The following is a 20,353-nucleotide window of genomic DNA, read 5'->3' as shown; positions in this document are numbered from 1 at the left end:
TAAATTGGCTCATTTTCACAAAGAAAAAATAGTTGGGCTGGTCACATGGTGAACATAAAATATAAGCCTGGGCTAGACGGGCCACAGCCCAGTTCAAACCCTGCTCCGTCTCAACAATACCAAACAAAAAAATACTGCTCGAGTAGCTACGTCCCAGGTGTCAGCCGATCTTGTGATGTTCTCTTGTCTATTGACTATATACGCTCACAATGTCGTGGGTCCCAGATGTCAGGAAAACACTAGGAGGAAGCATTTTATTTTTCCATACGCTGACGTGGTGGGCCCCTACTGTCATCCTCTCCACGTACTTCTGCTGATTCCTGTTGTTTGTTGACCATGTTGACAACGCGAGAGGGCGGCGCCGCGGCAAGCGCACCAAAGCGCGCGGAGGACGTCGGCGTTAACGATTTAGGAGACGGTGGGGCGGCGATGCGTGCGCTGAGGCGCAGCCAGCCGTGGGAGGCGGAAGCAGGCGGCCCCGCCGGTGCTGGTTTGGTTTTGGCGGCTGGAGGAAGACAGGACTGAAGAAACACGACAGACTGTAAAAGCAGCAGGAGTACTTAACAACCTTAACTGAAACCAGCAGGGGCACTTAACAACCAAAGCTGAAAGCAGTATGAGTACTTATACAGGTTCAACCATACAAAGCACGCCTCGAACAGTGCTACTTTGCCTACAGTTAACCAAGGGTGAGGCCGCCAAGCCCCAGGACAAGGCCCAGGCGCCACCCCGCGCATCCACAACCTTCTGAAAGCGGCTTCATCTCGCAACGTGGTCAATAAACAGGATATTCGCTTTAGAGCCATGGAAAAGCATGAACATAATCTTCTGTCCTATTCTCCAAGATGGACGGGCCTTCATTATTTGAGACCACCCATGAATAAGTATCTTTTCACCTCCAAGGGGAATTGAGTAGGTCGACATAAACATCATGTTGTGACCAAGCGCAAGTCTGACCCGACCATGGTCAGGCATCTGTATAGGAACAATAGAACTCGGCAGTTCCTGTTTCAAGAAGATCACAGCTGTAAAACTGTGTATAAGCAATAGTTTATGAACAACATATATAACAGAAAACAGCTCGTACCATAAGTTTCTCGACACAGTTGGACCTGTTCAACGAGTGCAGCAGTGGCACACATATCCCACGTGGCCTTCCACCATTGAAACGCCCCACAAGGACCTCAAGACGATCAATAAAGTGTAGGAACTTGTGGATGTCGATCCAGTCAACTTTAGTGCCATTAGTAACAGCCGAGTTATTACAGAGTAACAAACGAGCAGACTGCTTAACTCTGAAAAAACCTACACGTGCCACCAATTATAAGAAAATATTAGTTAGAAGTAGCATCTTCGTGAGAGATTCGTTGCTACTTCTAAAGTTAAATTGTGATTAGTTAGACAGAATAGGTGGATTAAGAAGTAATCGAGGCAACAAGCAAGAACCAGATACAAAACTAACATGGATGAACAATTGGAACGATGTCGGGGTGGAAGATCGCAGTGAAGATGAGACCAGGTTCTGCTATTTCCATCAACATTCGTGCGCCAACTTTCAGTCCGTAACACTTGAGAAAGTTTATCCAAGTTCGACCATAAAAAAGCAGCGATCTTCTTGGTTCATGAACCCAACTCGGAACTTATATCCATGGCTTGTCTTCACTGTGACCATTAAACTAGTGTATTCAGTTATGGCAAGGCCGAGCATCTTGAGTACATGTGTTCTGGCAGAGCAAATAATACACTGCAGGAAAAATAATATGAGAACACAGCATGTTCAAAAAAAACCCACCCTCCCGGATAGAAAAGAGGATTCTAGGAACATACTGTGCGTGTTTCAAAATGCTGTGTTAGGATGAGAAGGAACAAGTGTGGCGTCTCGCCGAGGGCGCAGAAACCTGTAGGGTACTCGCACTTTGGGCACTGCAAATGAAACACACTAGATTCAGTAGGAAGGAAAATGCATCAACGGTGGCGGCTGCCATCCTAGCATTACCAGCAACCAAGGGACTTGGATTTATTGGGGATGGATGAAGAATTCGTACCTGGTTCTCCATGAGAAAACCCTATGCAATCGCCGAGAGGGGGTTTTCTCTGAACAAGCAGACGAGGGAGAAGGGGATTCAGGCCCAGTGAAATATTGCCGCTTCGTCCGTCCAGCTTACTGCTAAAGCTGGAAAGGGGGGTTGTGATTTGACGGCTCATTGGGCATTACTGCGGCGCTACGACCGGGGTGTGTCTACCGTGAAGTTGTGCACTCTAATTTGTGCATATGGCACGTGGACCCCGTTGCCAGTTGCCCCACATATCAGCGAAAGGAAGTAGAAAGACAGGAGTAACTAGTTACACATAAATATATTTTTTGACAGAGAGATACTCCCTCTGTAAAGAAATATACAAATCTTTTATATCACAGGCTCACCTTGCCGAGAAATATACTCCCTCTGCAACGCACGGGCATTATGGGGGTTCAGCTTTTTTTATGGGGGTTCAGCTGAGAATATAATACTCAGATAGGCTCACGGTTCTGGACTTTGGGCCGCAGGCCGACCCTGCATGTTTGGGGGCCCATGTGTTCTACCTCAGCGCTTTTCATATTGCAAGCGATCGGTACGGCGCTGGTTTTAGATGCTGTCGCAAGGCGAATACACAAAATTGAATAAAGCACGGCAGCTGTTGGAATGAAATCGAACGACAGTTCCTAACCAGCAATCAGAGTTGCAATTCTATCAACGATATACCATGTGATAAATAATACTGTCGTACTACTTATACACACAGGACACTTGTTTCACCATGCCAGATTATTACATCAAAATCTCTCGGAGGATAGATCAGTTCGGCAGTTGCGTGCTGCTACTGAAGAATTTCAAAGTTGATTTGGACCAGCTCTCCTTGCCGAGAAAGTTCGATTTTGACATCATCCCCTACCGCAAGATATGATTTAGATTTGAACCTTGACCATCCTTTAGCATCAATCATCATGCGACCATCCTTTGTACTTACGGTATATTGAGCAGGTTCATTCACACCAAGGCTGCGCATGGTAAGAGAAACTTGGCCGCGGTCGCCCAGATTGTTGAACGACTCCCTCGTTGCTCTAGGAATTCTCTGTTTGCAAACAAGAAGACATACCCAAACAGTTAGATCAACACAGTGAATCATGTGAAACAACATGGAAAGAAAAAAGAACGAAGCACTTGGGCGGCCAATGCTTACCAAGAAGGTGGACATGTCGGTTTTTGTAAGGACTTTGGTATATGAAGTGCGAACTGCAGCCCAGTCTGTTGCCGGTGCAACTGCACGGGCCGGAGCAGATGCAAGTGCAAGTGTTGGTGCAGGTGCCGAAGCCGCCGCTGCTGCCGGAGATGGTGCTCCTTGTAGAGCTGGTGCCGGTGTCGGAGCAGGTGCCGGTGTCGATGCCCGATCCTCCGGTAGATCAGACTGATCCGCTGACGCGGTCGGTGCCCAATCCTCAGCTGGATCAGACTAAGCTGCTGCCGCTGTCAGTGCTAGAGCAACTGCCGGTGCTCGATCTGTGCGAGACAGCGGCGATCGTGTCTGGTCTGCTATGATCAGCTTTCTAACTTGACTAGGATTCGTGACCGTGATCCAGTTTTTTCTTCATTTCTTTTAAACGCGAGAAGGACTAATTGTGGCGTTTTTCTTGAACCAAACTGCAGTTCATCACAGGGATTCAGCTTGTACTCAAACAACAGACTGATCCAATTTTTTCCAGTAATATAAGTGATGGACAGTACCTTCGTTACTGACACTACATAAGAAGTGAAAACTGCAAAAATAGCCATCGTAGAGCAAACCAAACAGTTTATTCTGTGATGAATGTCACATCGCAAAACCTGCATCATAAAATTGCAGGAAAAGAAAGAAAACATGACATTAAATCAATAAGATTTAGACATTAAATTAATAAGATTTAGACAGTAAATCAATAAGATTTACTTGATGTGACACGAGTGAATCCTTACCAGGAAATCACTATGTTGAAGTACTAAACAGAAGATTGATCGTCCAACTATGCGTGGCATGCAGGGCCCCGCCTACTCCCACAAGCAGGACAATCCAAAGGTCGTGACAAATCGTATGGACCGAACATCCATGGGACTGGAAATCCTGGTGGGTGCGATAAACCCTGCAATACATACAGATATTGGAGTGTAACCATAATTGATAAACCGTCCTCACAAAAATTATGATCTGGATACTTCAAAATATACACACTGAATTGAGTGGACATACATTGACATAGACCGTTCTCAGGATTGACCACACACCAAAAGCGGCAGTACTAATAAACAATACAGGGTTCACAAACACAAATCAGGTATTGAACAATAGTACTTACTACAAACAAGCAAAGTTCCACTAACTAAACTCTACAGACTATTTCTTGCCACCGACCTACGGGATGAACCCCGCATAACTGACTAGGCCATGGACTTCGTGTGAGATGTCTACATGCACCATCACCATCTTGTCAACCTTGGAGAAGCTAACAGAGTGGTCTTTCCACTCAAAAACATGATGATGAAGACATGCTGCATCAGATTTGTTGGGAAGCTTTACAAGAACCACACCCTTCGTAAATTGAAGGCACAACCAGGAAATTTTTGTGGTCAAGTACAGCCTCAAGAACACGCCTGACAACAATGCTACAGGAAAACACTAGTTCAAGACATGTGGCGACAAGGATACAACAGCTGGATAGTTCAGCAGTAGAACTCATCATCAGGTCTTCCAGTTCACATGGCATGACTTTAAGAACTTCATCTCCACCACAAACCTGGTTCTAATTCAAACAGAAACCATATTTTATTACTACCTCCGTTCAGAAATATAAGATGGTTTTCGATATTATACTCCATATATGACTACATATACGCACAGAAATGAGTGAACAAAGACACTAGAACATGTCTTCAAAGGCATGAGAGCAGAGGGATTACATGCAATATCCATAACATAAGTTACTGAGGCAAATATACCCTCTTAAAAGGTAGCATTGATGTTCATAAAGTACTCCCTCCGTCCCAAAATTCTTGTCTTAGATTTGTCTAGATACGGATGTATCAAGTCACATTTTAGTACTAGATACATCCGTATCTAGACAAATCTAACACAAGAAATTTGGGACAGAGGGAGTAGTTCAAAGTAATCTATAAGAAATCAGTGTCAGCCTCTCACATGTTTTGGTCAAAAGAGGAATTTAGAACCATCATTTGGCACACTAAAATCACATGCAAGATCACCCAAAAAGGTGTACTACCAGTACTAGTACTGCGTGTTAGATGAAAAAACACGATCAAGATCGAGAAAAAGGTCGTCAACAAGAGACATTACCTGGACTTGCTTAATGAGGGATCCCGGAGAGGGGGGCTTGGACAGGGCGATGGCTTTGAGCTTGTCTGCGGTAGTCTTGGCGGGGTGCTTGCGCTTCTTCATACCATGAGCCTCGACGGTTTTGGCCAAAGCCATAGACATCACGTCGGCCAGTGCTCCGGCGTCCATCCAAGAGAGGAAGCTGAGAGAGAAGAGTTAAAGGAGGAACGAGATGAGGGAGAAGCGAAGCGAGTGGGGGTTTTCTTCAAGAGAGGAAGCTGAGAGAGAAGAGTGAAATGATGGTTGCTTCGTCCGTCCAACTTACTGCTGGAAAGGAGGGGGTTTTGTGGTTTGACGGCTCATTGGGCATTACTACGGCGGTTCAATCGGGGTAGTCTACCGTCACTCTACTACGGAGTAATTTAGTGCATGGCTGGTGGACCCAGGTGCTGGCTGTCCCACACGTCAGCGAAAGTGAGTAATTTAGTGCATGGCTGGAGGACGATCCGCACGGTAGAGCGTGTCCACTATTTTTCTGAAGAAAAAAAATGATTATGTAAGTGCATCTAGTGCCCCTTGGTGATTTTAGTGTATTGAAGACTTATAGGTTAAGGGACTAATGCGTTTGTGAGTGTACACAGGTCTATAAGTCTATGAGGAGTTTGATATTTACAGAGAAAGTCGACCCCTAAAAATGAAGTTCTTTGACTGAAGACTTTGGATTTCTGAAGACTTTCTGAAGACTTTGGAAGTGAATAAATTGGTGTGAACTTGAAGACTTGGTATTCATTCGAGGAACATGAAGCGTGAAGACTTTTGTTTTAGTAGTTTCATTTTCTCTTTCTTGAGTCATAGGAAACACCGTACTATTAAAGGGGGTCGAGGAAATACTAAGGAAAATTTTCCATGTGATTATGCTCAACTCAAATCCTACACCTACCAATCCCTTCGAGTGAAGCCATTGGAAATCTCATACAGTTCAGTCATATTCTTCAGTGACAGAGACGAAGTTCTTCTGGTCACTGAGGAATTTGTTCTGACTGAGGAGTTAGGAATTCACCAGTGCGGATTGCCTACACAGTGATGAACATGATAGCCCTGAGGATTTTGCTACTCAAAATTCTGACTGTTGTTGTGCTATGCGACAGCTGTCCCAAAATATCTACCCACCTAACGGTCATATCATTGAAGGGAATTTATGTCTTATCATGTTGGGCTGCTCCCTAGGCTATAAATAGCCGCCCCCTACAACCACTAGCTGGTTGGCTGCTCCGAGAGAAACGGACACTTATCATTTGAGAGCATCCCATCCTCCGAGGACTTTGAGCGAAAATCATCAAGTGAGGAAAAACCCAAACCCAAACACCTACAAACCCAAAGTGATTGAGCATCACTAAAGAGATTGATCCTGCGTGGATCCGACGCTTGTTAGCTTTGAAGACTGTGCTTCTTCCAGACGGTTAGGCGTCATGGTCTAGAGCATCCAAGAGGAATTGTAGATCGCCAAGTGACCGAGTTTGTGAAGGTTCGGAAGTCACCTGAAGACTTACCACAAGTGATTGGATGAGGTCTATGTGACCTTAGTTCAAGGAGAATACGGTGAGGACTTGGTGTCCTGAAATGCGTGTTCAGGACTAGGTGTCCGGGACTGTGTGTCCTCGAGTTTAAATACTCAGCCGCTCCAACCAGATGTACAACTGAGACAGCAGTTGGAACTGGTCTGCCAAATCATTATCTTCACCAAGCCAACTGGTTCTATTTCATCAACTCATTCGTTTTCGAGCGGGCAAGGGATTGCAAACATCTTTTCTTTTCAGAGAAAAGGTTTTCAAAAGATATCCCGAAGGGGTCTTAGGTAAGGTAAGGAGTGACAGCTCTATTCAATAAGCTGGCTCTTTAAGGCTCATAACTGTGTTGTGCACTTGTTCATATCTGTGTTTGAAGACTTTGACTAAAGACTTTCTCAATTTCCTCAGTTCAATTTCTTCAGTCTGTTTGTCTTCATCTTGTGTTATCCTGTGTTTACGCTTTCAGTACTCTGTGCTTGTCCTCATTTCATCATGATGACTATGCGTGTCTCCTGTTATGTCTACTTCTGAGTACCTATTCCGCTGCTAGTAGTTCTTCACTAAGGAATTTCTTCATTGGCAAAATTCCTCAGTGAAGAATTCATAAAAATCGCCTATTCACCCCCCTCTAGTCGATATAACACACTTTCAATTGGTATCAGAGCAAGGTACTCCCTTGTTCTGTGTGATTTTGGTTTAACCGCCTGGAGTTTTAGTTATGTCGACCGCAGGTATGAAGAAAGTGACATGCCCCATCTTTGACGGTCACGAGTATCCCAAGTGGAAGGCCATGATGAAGAAGCGCCTCATGGCGATGAACAGCGAGCTGTGAACCATCACTGAGATTGGTCTGACCGATCTGTGCAAGATGGCGAAAACAGATGACATTCGCAAGTACACTCTTCTCAACCTCACGGTGAAGGACATCATCTGCTCCTGTCTGTCTCAAAATCAGTTTAGGAATATCATGCATCTCGATCATGCGAAGCTTATCTGGGACCGTCTCTCTGAGGTCTATGAAGGTCATCAAACCTGTCATGATCCTTGGTTTGAGGACTTCAAGGAATATCTCAAAGTGATGACATTCGAACCAAAATCATCATCTTCTACATCATGCCTTATGGCAAAAGATGCTAAGGTAACTGAATGCTACCTATCCGAGTCTAGTGATGATGAATCTGGTGATGAATTTGGACCCAGCTATGTCCAACTTGCTTCCCTTGCCACTAAACAACAAAGAGCTTTGGAAAAAGTTCAATACATGCCAAATAAGAGCGATGATATGTTGGGTGAAGAAATGGATCAGTCAAAAGCTTTGGCTGAAAGTCATCAGAGACGTCATACTAAGTATGACACCCTTCAAGATCATCATAACACTCTCTTATCTGATCATGAGAAGCTTTCTTATGAATTTCTTCAAAGAAAGCAAGACCTTGAGAAGCTAAGAGTGAGTTATGAAGATCTTCAGAAGGAGCGCGATTCATTACTCGCTCAACAAATCAGCGCTTCTCAGGAAGAATTTGTTCCTCCATGCTTGAAGTGCATTGAACGTGAATCTGCTAATTCTTCACCTGAATGTTCAAATGCTGCTAATGTTTCAAATTCTTTACATGCCTCTGCTATCACTAATTCCTCATCTGAGGACATTGCTAGTATCACTGACAATGTAGGGCTGGAGGAATTGTACATGACAGGCATGTACAAAAGCCTCAAAGGGCATCAGACTCTTTGTGATGTGCTTAAAAAGCAGATCCTCAACAATTATGAGAATATCTAGGTATGATCATGTATATAGGCATCACGTCCGAGACAAGTAGACCGACTCCTGCCTGCATCTATTACTATTACTCCACACATCGACAGCTATCCAACATGCATCTAGAGTATTAAGTTCAAAAGAACAGAGTAACACTTTAAGCAAGATGACATGATGTAGAGGGATAAACTCATGCAATTTGAAATAAACCCCATCTTGTTATCCTTGATGGCAACAGTACAATACGTGCCTTGCTTCCCCTACTGTCATTGGCAAAGGACACCGCAAGATTGAACCAAAGCTAAGCACTTCTCCCATTGTAACAAAGATCAATCTAGTAGGCCAAACCAAACTGATAATTCGAAGAGACTTGCAAATATAACCAATCATACATAAAACAATTCAGAGAAGATTCAAATATTCTTCATAGATAAACTTGATCATAAACCCACAATTCATCGGTCTCAACAAACACACCGCAAAAGAAGATTACATCGAATAGATCTCCACAAGAGAGGGGAGAACTTTGTATTGAGATCCAAAAAGAGAGAAGAAGCCATCTAGTTAATAACTATGGACTCGAAGGTCTGAAGTAAACTACTCACACTTCGTCGGAGAGGCTATGATGTTTATGTAGAAGCCCTCCGTGATCGATGCCCCCTCCGGCGGAGCTCCGAAAAAGGCCCCAAGATGGGATCTCACGGGTACAGAAAGTTATGGTGGTGGAATTAGGGTTTTGGCTCCGTATCTGGTAGTTTGGGGGTACGTAGGTATATATAGGAGGAAGAAGTACATCGGTGGAGCAACGTGGGCCCCATGAGGGTGGAGGGCGTGCTTGGGGGGGTAGGCGCGCCCCCCTATCTCATGCCCTCCTGGTTGCTTTCTTAACGTGGGGTCCAAGTCCTCTGGATCATGTTCGTTCCAAAAATCACGTTCCCGAAGGATTCATTCCGTTCGGACTCCGTTTGATATTATTTTTCTGTGAAACTCTGAAATAGGCGAAAAACAGCAATTCTGGGCTGGGCCTCCGGTTAATAGGTTAGTCCCAAAAATAATATAAAAGTGTATAATAAAGCCCAATAATGTCCAAAACAGGATATAATATAGCATGGAACAATAAAAAATTATAGGTACGTTGGAGACATATCAAGCATCCCCAAGATTAATTCCTGCTCGTCCTCGAGTAGGTAAATGATAAAAATAGAATTTTTGATGTGGAATGCTACTTGGCATAATTTAAATGTAATTCTCTTAATTGTGGTATGAATATTCAGATCCGAAAGATTCAATACAAAAGTTCAATATTGACATAAAAATAATAATACTTCAAGCATACTAACTAAGCAATTATGTCTCTTCAAAATAACATGGCCAAAGAAAGTTATCCCTACAAAATCACATAGTCTGGCTATGCTCCATCTTCACCACACAAAGTATTTAAATCATGCACAACCCCGATGACAAGCCAAGCAATTGTTTCATACTTTTGGTGTTCTCAAACTTTTTCAATCTTCACGCAATACATGAGCGTGAGCCATGGACATAGCACTATATGTGGAATAGAATGGTGGTTGTGGAGAAGACAAAAAGGGAGAAGATAGTCTCACATCAACTAGGCGTATCAACGGGCTATGGAGATGCCCATTAATAGATATCAATGTGAGTGAGTAGGAATTGCCATGCAACGGATGCACTAGAGCTATAAGTATATGAAAGCTCAACAAAAAGAACTAAGTGGGTGTGCATCCAACTCGCTTGCTCACGAAGACCTAGGGCATTTTGAGGAAGCCCATTATTGGAATATACAAGCCAAGTTCTATAATGAAAAGTTCCCACTAGTATATGAAAGTGATAACATAGGAGACTCTCTATCATGAAGATCATGGTGCTACTTTGAAGCACAAGTGTGGAAAAAGGATAGTAGTATTGTCCCTTTATATATATATATATATATATATATATATATATATATATATATATATTTTGGGCCTTCCCTTTTTTTTATTTGGCCTTTTTGGGACAATACTCTATGAATGATGATCATCACACTTCTATTTATTTACAACTCAATGATTACAACTCGATACTAGAACAAAGTATGACTCTATATGAATGCCTCCGGTGGTATACCGGGATAGCAATGATGCATCAGTGACTTGTACGAAAGAATTATGAACGGTGGCTTTGCCACAACTAAAATGTCAACTACATGATCATGCAAAGCAATATGACAATGATGGAGCGTGTCATGGTAAACAGAACGGTGGAAAGTTGCATGGCAATATATCTCAGAATGGCTATGGAAATGACATGATAGGTAGGTATGGTGGCTGTTTTGAGGAAGGTATATGGTGGGTGTATGATACCGGCGAAAGGTGCGCGGTATTAGAGAGGCTAGCAATGGTGGAAGGGTGAGAGTGCGTATAATCCATGGACTCAACATTAGTCATAAAGAACTCACATACTTATTGCAAAAATCTATTAGTTATCGAAGCAAAGTACTACGCGCATGCTCCTAGGGGGATAGATTGGTAGGAAAAGACCAACGCTCATCCCCGACTGCCACTCATAAGGAAGACAATCAATAAATAAATCATGCTCCAACTTCTTCACATAACGGTTCACCATACGTGCATGCTATGGGAATCATAAACTTCAACACAAGCATTTCTCAAATTCACAACTACTCAACTAGCACGACTCTAATATCACCATCTCCATATCTCAAAACAATTATCAAGTATCAAACTTCTCATAGTATTCAACACACTCATAAGAAAAAAAAATCTTGAATGTCTAACATAATTAAAGCAAATTACCACGCTGTTTTGTAGGACTCTCAAAATAATCTAAGTGAAGCATGAGAGAACAATAGTTTCTATAAAACAAATCCACCACCGTGCCTTAAAAGATATAAGTGAAGCACTAGAGCAAAAACTATATAACTCAAAAGATATAAGTGAAGCACATAGAGTATTCTAACAATTTCCAAATCATGTGTGTCTCTCTCAAAAGGTGTGTACAGCAAGGATGATTGTGGAAAACTAACAAATAAATACTCAAATAATACAAGACGCTCCAAGCAAAACACATATCATGTGGTAAATAAAAATATAGCTCCAAGTAAAGTTACCGATGGAAGTAGATGAAAGAGGGGATGCCTTCCGGGGCATCCCCAAGCTTGGGCTTTTAGGTGTCCTTATATTATCTTGGGGTGCCATGTCCATCCCCAAGCTTAGGATCTTGCCACTCCTTGTTCCATAATCCATCAAATCTTTTACCCAAAACTTGAAAACTTCACAACACAAAACTTAAAGTAGAAAATCTCTTGAGCTCCGTTAGCGAAAGAAAACAAAACACCACTTCAAGGTACTGTAATGAACTCATTCTTTATTTATATTGGTGTTAATCCTACTGTATTCCAACTTCTCTATGGTTTATAAACTATTTTACTAGCCATAGATTCATCAAAATAAGCAAACAACACACGAAAAACAAAATCTGTCAAAAATAGAACAGTCTGTAGTAATTTGTAGCTAACGCAAGTTATGGAACCCCAAAAATTCTAAAATAAATTGCTAGACGTGAGGAATTTATCTATTAATCACCTTCAAAAAGAATTAACTAAATAGAACTTTACAAATAAAAATGGAAGCAATTGTCGTGAGCGCTAAAGTTTCTGTTTTTTACAGAAAGATTAAAAAGACTTTCCCCAAGTCTTCCCAACGGTTCTACTTGGCACAAACACTAATTAAACACAAAAAAACACAACCAAAACAGAGACTACATAAATTATTTATTACTAAACAGGAGCAAAAATCAAGGAATAAAAATAAAATTGGGTTGTCTCCCAACAAGCGCTGTCGTTTAACGCCCCTAGCTAGGCATAAAAGTAAGGATATATCTAGGTATTATCATCTTGGGTCTTTAATTTTTTTGCGGAGTTATGCTCGAATCCGGGAGGTTCCTTATGTTTCCCCTCATATTCGGAAATTTTGAGATCTAAAGAATCCAAACGCTTATTGCAAAGGGTAATCAACATATTCATGCGGTGGAGATTCCCGCTAACACTCTTAAGAGGTTCAAGAGATTTTTGTAAAATCTTGGTTACTTCACAAATTTTCTCAAAAACTTGCATTTCTTCTTGGGTATGATGATGCCCCTTTTGTTGGGGTAGTGTTCCCACTATACCCTCTATAATTTCATGCGCAATACTGGGACCAATTTCTATAAAATTGCCTTTGGCAACACAATCCAAGAGTTGTCTATGAGACAAATTCAATCCAACATAAAAGTTGCGAAGCAGAATTCTAAAATTCACCTCTGGGGTGCAATTACGATAAAACCCCATCATTCTAAACCAAGCATCTTTTAAGTTTTCTCCTTGTCTTTGTTTGAAGTGAAGAACCTCAAACTCGGGAGACAAAGGGGAAGATAGGGGACTAGCCATAACGACAAGCAAGCAATCCAACACACAAGCAAACAAGAGACGGGCAAAAACAGGCAAATAGAGAAAGAGAAGGAGGACGGAGAGAGAGAGGGCGAATAAAACGGAAAGGGTGAAGTGGGGGAGAGGAAAACGAGAGGCAAATGGCAAATAATGTAATGCGGGAGATAAGGGTTTGTGATGGGTACTCGATATGTTGACTTTTGCGTAGACTCCCCGGCAACTGCGCCAGAAATCCTTCTTGCTACCTCTTGAGCACTGCGTTGGTTTTCCCTTGAAGAGGAAAGGGTGATGCAGCAAAGTAGCGTAAGTATTTCCCTCAGTTTTTGAGAACCAAGGTATCAATCCAGTTGGAGGCCACGCACGAGTCCCTCGCACCTACACAAACAAATAAAATCCTCGCAACCAACACAATAAAGGGGTTGTCAATCCCTTCACGGTCACTTACGAAAGTGAGATCTGATAGATATGATAAGATAATATTTTTGGTATTTTTATGATAAAGATGCAAAGTAAAGAAATCAAAATAAACGGAAAAGGAAATAGCTTGTTGACGGAAGATTAATATGATGGAAAATAGACCCGGGGGCCATAGGTTTCACTAGTGGCTTCTCTCGAGAGCATAATATTACGGTGGGTAAACAAATTACTGTTGAGCAATTGACAGAATTGAGCATAGTTATGAGAATATCTAGGTATGATCATGTATATAGGCATCACGTCCGAGACAAGTAGACCGACTCCTGCCTGCATCTATTACTATTACTCCACACATTGACCGCTATCCAGCATGCATCTAGAGTATTAAGTTCAAAAGAACAGAGTAACGCTTTAAGCAAGATGACATGATGTAGAGGGATAAACTCATGCAATATGAAATAAACCCCATCTTGTTATCCTCGATGGCAAGAATACAATATGTGCCTTGCTGCCCCTACTGTCACTGGGAAAGGACACTGCAAGATTGAACCCAAAGCTAAGCACTTGTCCCATTGCAAGAAAGATCAATCTAGTAGGCCAAACCAAATTGATAATTCGAAGAGACTTGCAAAGATAACCAATCATACATAAAAGAATTCAGAGAAGATTCAAATATTGTTCATAGATAAACTTGATCATAAACCCACAATTCATCGGTCTCAACAAACACACCACAAAAGAAGATTACATCGAATAGATCTCCACAAGAGAGGGGGAGAACTTTGTATTGAGATCCAAAAAGAGAGAAGAAGCCATCTAGCTAATAATTATGGACCCGAAGGTCTGAAGTAAACTACTCACACTTCATCGGAGAGGCTATGGTGTTGATGTAGAAGCCCTTCGTGATCGATGCCCCCTCCAGCGGAGCTCCGGAAAAGGCCCCAAGATGGGATCTCACGGGTACAGGAAGTTACGGCGGTGGAATTAGGGTTTTGGCTCTGTGTCTGGTAGTTTCGGGGTACATAGGTATATATAGGAGGAAGAAGTACGTCGGTGGAGCAACGTGGGCCCCACGAGGGTGGAGGGCGCGCCTGGGGGGTAGGCGCGCCCCCCTACCTCGTGCCCTCCTGGTTGCTTTCTTGATGTAGGGTCCAAGTCCTCTGGATCATGTTCGTTCCGAAAATCATGTTCCTGAAGGTTTCATTCCGTTTGGACTCCGTTTGATATTCTTTTTCTGCTAAACTCTGAAATAGGCAAAAAACAACAATTCTGGGCTGGGCCTCCGGTTAATAGGTTAGTCCCAAAAATAATATAAAAGTGTATAATAAATCCTAATAATGTCCAAAACAGGATATAATATGAACAATAAAAAATTATAGATACGTTGGAGACGTATCAGCCTTCCCCTAGGCCCAAACAATGGTGAAGTGTCATGTAGTCGACGTTCACATGCCACCACTAGAGGAGAGACAACATACATCTCATCAAAATATCGAACGAATACCAAATTCACATGACTACTTATAGCAAGACTTCTCCCATGTCCTCAGGAACAAACGTAACTACTCACAAATCATATTCATGTTCATAATCAGAGGGGTATTAATATGCATAAAGTATCTGAACATATGATCTTCCACCAAATAAACCAACTAGCATCAACTACAAGGAGTAATCAACACTACTAGCAACCCACACGTACCAATCTGAGGTTTTGGGACAAATATTGGGTACAAGAGATGAACTAGGGTTTGAGAGGAGATGGTCCTGGTGAAGATGTTGATGGAGGTTGACCCCCTCCCGATGTGAGGATCGATGATGATGACGATGGTGATGATTTCCCCCTCCTGGAGGGATGTTTTCTCGGCAGAATAGCTCCGCCGGAGCCCTAAATTGGTTCCGCCAAGGTTCCGCCTCGTGGCGGCGGAGTTTCGTCCCGTGAGCTTGCTTATGATTTTTTCTCGGACGAAAGACCTCATATAGCAGAAGATGGGCACCGGATGCCTGCCAGGGGGCCCACGAGGCAGGGGGCGCGCCCCCCATCCTCGTGGATGGTGGGTGGCCCCCCTCTGGTTCTTTCTTCGCCCAATATTTTTAATATATTCCAAAACGTGCCTCCATGAAGTTTCAGGACTTTTGGAGTTGTGCATAATAGGTCTCTAATATTTGCTCCTTTTCCAGCCCAGAATTCTAGCTGCCGGCATTCTCCCTCTTCATGTAAACCTTGTAAAATAAGAGAGAAAAGGCAGAAGTATTGTGACATAATGTGTAGTAACAACCCATAATGCAATAAATATCGATATAAAAGCATGATGCAAAATGGACGTATCACCCACTCAGTGCAGATGTGTTTTTTTGCATGTTCTGCAGTACGCTGATGACGTGCTACTTCTAATCCAAGGTGATTTTTAGCAGGCTCAGATTATTAAGACGGTTCTCTGCGCTTTCTCATATTACACTGGGCTACATATCAACTTCAGCAAAAGCACATTCATACCTATTTGCATGGATGACACTAGCAGCCAGAGGGTGGCTGGCCTTCTGCAGTGTCCTATTTCTAACTTCCCATCAACATACCTAGGCCTACCCCTCTCCACGCAGAAGATCTCTCATGGTTTGCTGATGCCGATTATGCACAAGGTAGATAAGAGGTTGTTAGGTTAGCTTGCCACCGAGTACTCCTTGCCACCTTCCTATCCTAGGGAGGCTGGCTCGCTCTAATTGATTCGGTACTTGCTTTCTGAGGACGGTTAAATCATCCCCAACCGGCATCGGGTGTTCTTGTGGCTTGCCTTCTGAGGGCGGTTAAATACTAGAGGCAATATGATGAAGAAACAATGGAGAGGGGTTGTGCATCACAACGGCTATGACTTGTGTCCTTCTACATAAATTAGTGTTTGTGATTAATGGACAAGAACCATTTTGATCAAACTCTGAGATTTCTGTAAGTCCAAAAGACGACTCCCATGTTTGCTAGGTATTAAATGTTTAAATGATCAATTTATTTTTCTAGCATCTTTGGAGAGTGAACCCCTAGATTGAAATTGGTGGTGGAGTCAGTCCGTTTAAAAAATGCCTAGCCTGCAAGGTGTCAAAGTGACTTAATTTCTACCTCTGTTATTGTCTCGCCATTAGTTTTTGTTCTGATTTTTTCATGATGTCATTTTCCTTGTGCCCTCTCCTACGTCGATGATCGAGCGTCACAATCCTTGACTAATCATTTTTTATTCAGCTATGCTGATCTTTTTATTCAGCCATTGTCGTGGTTTCATATACGCATGTCATTGGCAAGCCATACGTTCACCATCATTAGATAAGGAAAAAGAGGTAGAAAGAAATATGTTTTGCTTTTCGAGCTGTCCGCGACTACGAGGATGCATATATCTTGTACTATTTCCACTCCATTAACAAGGGCAATGAACGATGTGTCATGTGTGATAATAATACCGCAAAATCAAGTTTTTTTCATAATTAATTTTCTTTGTGGGGTTTCTCATAGTTTATTAAACCGTCATATTGTGTTGCCTCATAGTTATCACTGAAGAAAAGAAACATAAAACATTTTTTGAGAAGTAACAAACATAAAACATTTGCTTTTTTTTAGACAACAGCATTTGCTTCTTTTCGAGAGCAAGAGGCAGTAGCCTAGCGGTCCAGCCCATTTCTCATGTGTATGACAACTCACGCCAGCCCATCAAGACCCAAGATCCAAGAAAATTCCCTACCTGCACTCCCCGTGATCTTTTTTTTTAATGAAATCCCTCCACAGTCCACACCACGGCCGTTGGGCGGCGCTTCTCCACTCCACTACCTCCACTCCCCCCAAAATCCTCCACCCAAACCCCAATCCGGCGACGCGACGGCGGCCCAATCCCCGCTCACAATGAGCCCCCCACCGCCGCAGCGCGGCCGCCACTCGCCGCCGGCGCTGGACGACGACTCCATGAGCGAGATCTTCCTGCGCATCCCGCCGGACGACCCCAAGAGCCTCGTCCGCGCCGCCGCCGTCTGCCCGACCTGGCACCGCATCCTCTCCGACGCCGCCTTCGCCCGCGGCTACCGTGCCTTCCACAGGGCGCCGCCCATGCTGGGCTTCCTCCACAACAAGAGACACGAGAGGCCGTGGGGCAGGGGGTGGCGCAGGCGCCACGAGGAGTACCTGGTCTCCAACTTCGTCTCCACCGCGTCCTTCCGCCCGCCGGCGTGCCACGAGCGCCGCCACTGGCCCGCCATGGACTCCCGCCACGGCCTCGTCCTCTTCCACACCCCCAAGAGGTGCGAGGACTTCGTCATCTGCGACCTCGTCACCTACGACCGGTGGAGGATCAAGGCCGACCCCGCCTGCCGCCGCATCATCTGGAATGGCCGGTTTGATGAGGATTGGGGCGAGTACGATGATGAGGACGAGGACGTCACCTGGAACGCCGCGGTGCTCTGTGCCAAGGACGGCTGCGACCACCTCTACTGCCACGGCGGGCCTTTCCTCGTGGCCCTCGTGGGCTCCGTCAGGGGACGGCAGATGACATTTGCCTCCGTCTACTCATCGGCGACTCGTAAATGGAGCGGCATGATCTCCGTCAAGGAACCGAATGTCATCGAGATGACCGGGCACAATGCAGTTGTGGGAAACAAGGTGTATTTCCCCTGTGAGCAGAGCGACAGTGTCTTGGAGTATGACATGGGTGAGCAAAAACTGTCGGTGATACGTGCGCCGTTTGCTGGACTGGTGGGAGCGGAGGGCGGCCTGCTCGTGTTCGCGACGGTGCTGAAGCCTAGGCTCCACATATGGTTAATGGAGGTCCGTGTCCGTCCTGATAGAACTACGGCTTTGGCGCGACGCAGGAGCATTGAGCTCGCACCAAAGCTCTCTGCTTATGCCTTGTTGGACGTGTCGGTGGTTGGTTTTGCAGAAGGTGTTGGTGTCATATTCCTGAGTACAAAGGCTGGGTTGTACACAGTTGAGCTCAGTTCGGGCCGAATCAAGAGCATGGACAGAGAGCCAAGCCTCGGCAAAATCATGCCATACATGTGCTTCTACACTAGAGGTACAACAAACTACCCTTGTATTGTTTTGTAAATATGCACATGAAGTCATGAAGACGAAACACGCCATTGACTACTGTGATGAGTATGTTGAGTTTTTCTTTTCACTTTTCTGCGTAGCTAGATAGACATTTGTATGTATGGTTCCCAGTAGCTAGATAGACATTTTTATGCACATTTCTCAGTAGTTGTTTCTTGTGTGGAATCAGCCTTGTGCGGATCAACATATCTGCTCCATGCTGATTGCATAGTTGGTCCTGTATGTTTCACTAGCTGCTCTAGTAGATATGTTGCTCTAATTAGGCCTAATGGATAGGTTAATCTAGTTGGAGCCTTGTTGAGTAGGCCCTAGCATTGCCAATAGCAATCTGTAAAGTACACCCTCTGTTCCTAAATATAAGACGTTTTGGCAGTTTAACGTCTTATTTTAGGAACAGAGAGTGTAGTTAAGTAACCAGTGCTTTGCTGTGGTCTCGGATACCCAGACCTCCTTGTGGTCTTTTGGGTAGGATAACCTAGTCTCAAACACTTACCAAGGGAAAGTTCTGTTGCTACGTGTCTCCAGTATTGCAGTAGTTCCAGATTGAATGGTTGTGATGTGGATACCTCCTGTTATTGCTTGGTTGATTTGGACAGCTATAATTGAAATTGTTTTGAGGGGCAAAGTATGCTCCTCTTCTACTCATAAGATCATCTTGTTAAGCCTCGTCTTCTTATGGTGCAGAATGGGGGCGGTTGCCGACCTCTGACTAAACTTCTATCGCAGTTGTTGGCGCTGCAGCGATATAATCAAATGGCGTCAAGATGATCGGTCTGTTTACTTTTGCTGCCTGGGAAGAATTTGAAGTGAACTTCGGTGTCTTCTGTTGCTGGTTGTGTTGGACAGTTTGGTTACAATGGATGCACTTTTGGCCTATGTGTGCCTGCGCCGAAACTTGAGTTTGTTCGTCCGAGCTGCGTGTGTCACGTTGTGTCTGTAGCCCCAGCAGGGATGCTTCACCTAAATGAATGTAAGGAAGCGGTATTAGTGCATGAAGAACATGATCGGTTAACTGATGAGTGTAGACTTATGTACGTACCTAAATTTTCAGAGGACGAAGATATCTATGTGGTGATAAGCTGGGCTGAGTCGCTCTCTGGAAGGGCATTCTATATTTCTGTGTTGTGCAGTGCTCGAAGATAAACCCATGTCGTTTGCGGGGGTGGTTTAATAAATTGTATCAAGACCGAGATGCTAGAATGACTAGTTGTTCTGTAAAATTAGCCATTAAACTTGAGTATTGGTGCAGCTACTGCACAACCTCTTTCGATGACATTTCGATGTCGCACAATAGGGCAATGTTTATGGCCAGCCATGGCATTAGAGTTGGAGTATAGACTGGCCATATTCTTTGTATTCAACCTATAACCATATTCTTTTGCACCATGACAAATAATCGGAGTGTTTGAGTACACAAGGCACAATATGTGTTTTGCTACTGGTTTGGAGTTCCATCTTTGTATTTGTAATGCAGAGCTGACAAATATACCGAAATGACATAGAGAAAACATGTCAAGTAGTACTATAAGTTAAATACACAGCTTGAAAACAAAGCAAGACAAAATCTGATGCCGATAATAGATTAAATTCATGTCCTGAATATGGAACCTTGGCCTTCCAGTCTTATTGTCTTACTCTGATCACGAAGTTTGAATGCTGCTGTTAGAGGCAGGTCTGCTACAGGCTCAATTGTTGCGAGATCAGATCGCTGGCTAGTACTTCTGCTTTCTTTTGTTCAT

General features: G+C 43.7%; 1 protein-coding gene across 2 annotated transcripts; it reads left to right on the top strand.

The window, feature by feature from the left end:
* The first annotated feature begins 17,295 nt into the window (after window positions 1-17,295).
* Window positions 17,296-19,728, top strand: LOC123084783 (uncharacterized). 2 transcript variants are annotated; one of them, XM_044506297.1, is made up of 2 exons: window positions 17,296-18,576; window positions 19,341-19,728. In XM_044506297.1, the coding sequence occupies exons 1-2, from the start codon at window positions 17,415-17,417 to the stop codon at window positions 19,361-19,363; spliced, it is 1,185 nt and encodes a 394-aa protein (XP_044362232.1). In that variant the 5' UTR covers window positions 17,296-17,414; the 3' UTR covers window positions 19,364-19,728. The 2 variants fall into 2 exon arrangements, with proteins under 2 accessions (XP_044362232.1, XP_044362231.1); XM_044506296.1 differs by having other exon boundaries at window positions 19,299-19,728.
* Window positions 19,729-20,353: the final 625 nt, after the last annotated feature.

Source organism: Triticum aestivum, chromosome 4A (assembly GCF_018294505.1).
Source record: "Triticum aestivum cultivar Chinese Spring chromosome 4A, IWGSC CS RefSeq v2.1, whole genome shotgun sequence".
Taxonomy (NCBI): domain Eukaryota; kingdom Viridiplantae; phylum Streptophyta; class Magnoliopsida; order Poales; family Poaceae; genus Triticum; species Triticum aestivum.
Note: the sequence above shows the minus strand (reverse complement) of the source record. Positions and strands in the feature narration are given on the sequence as shown.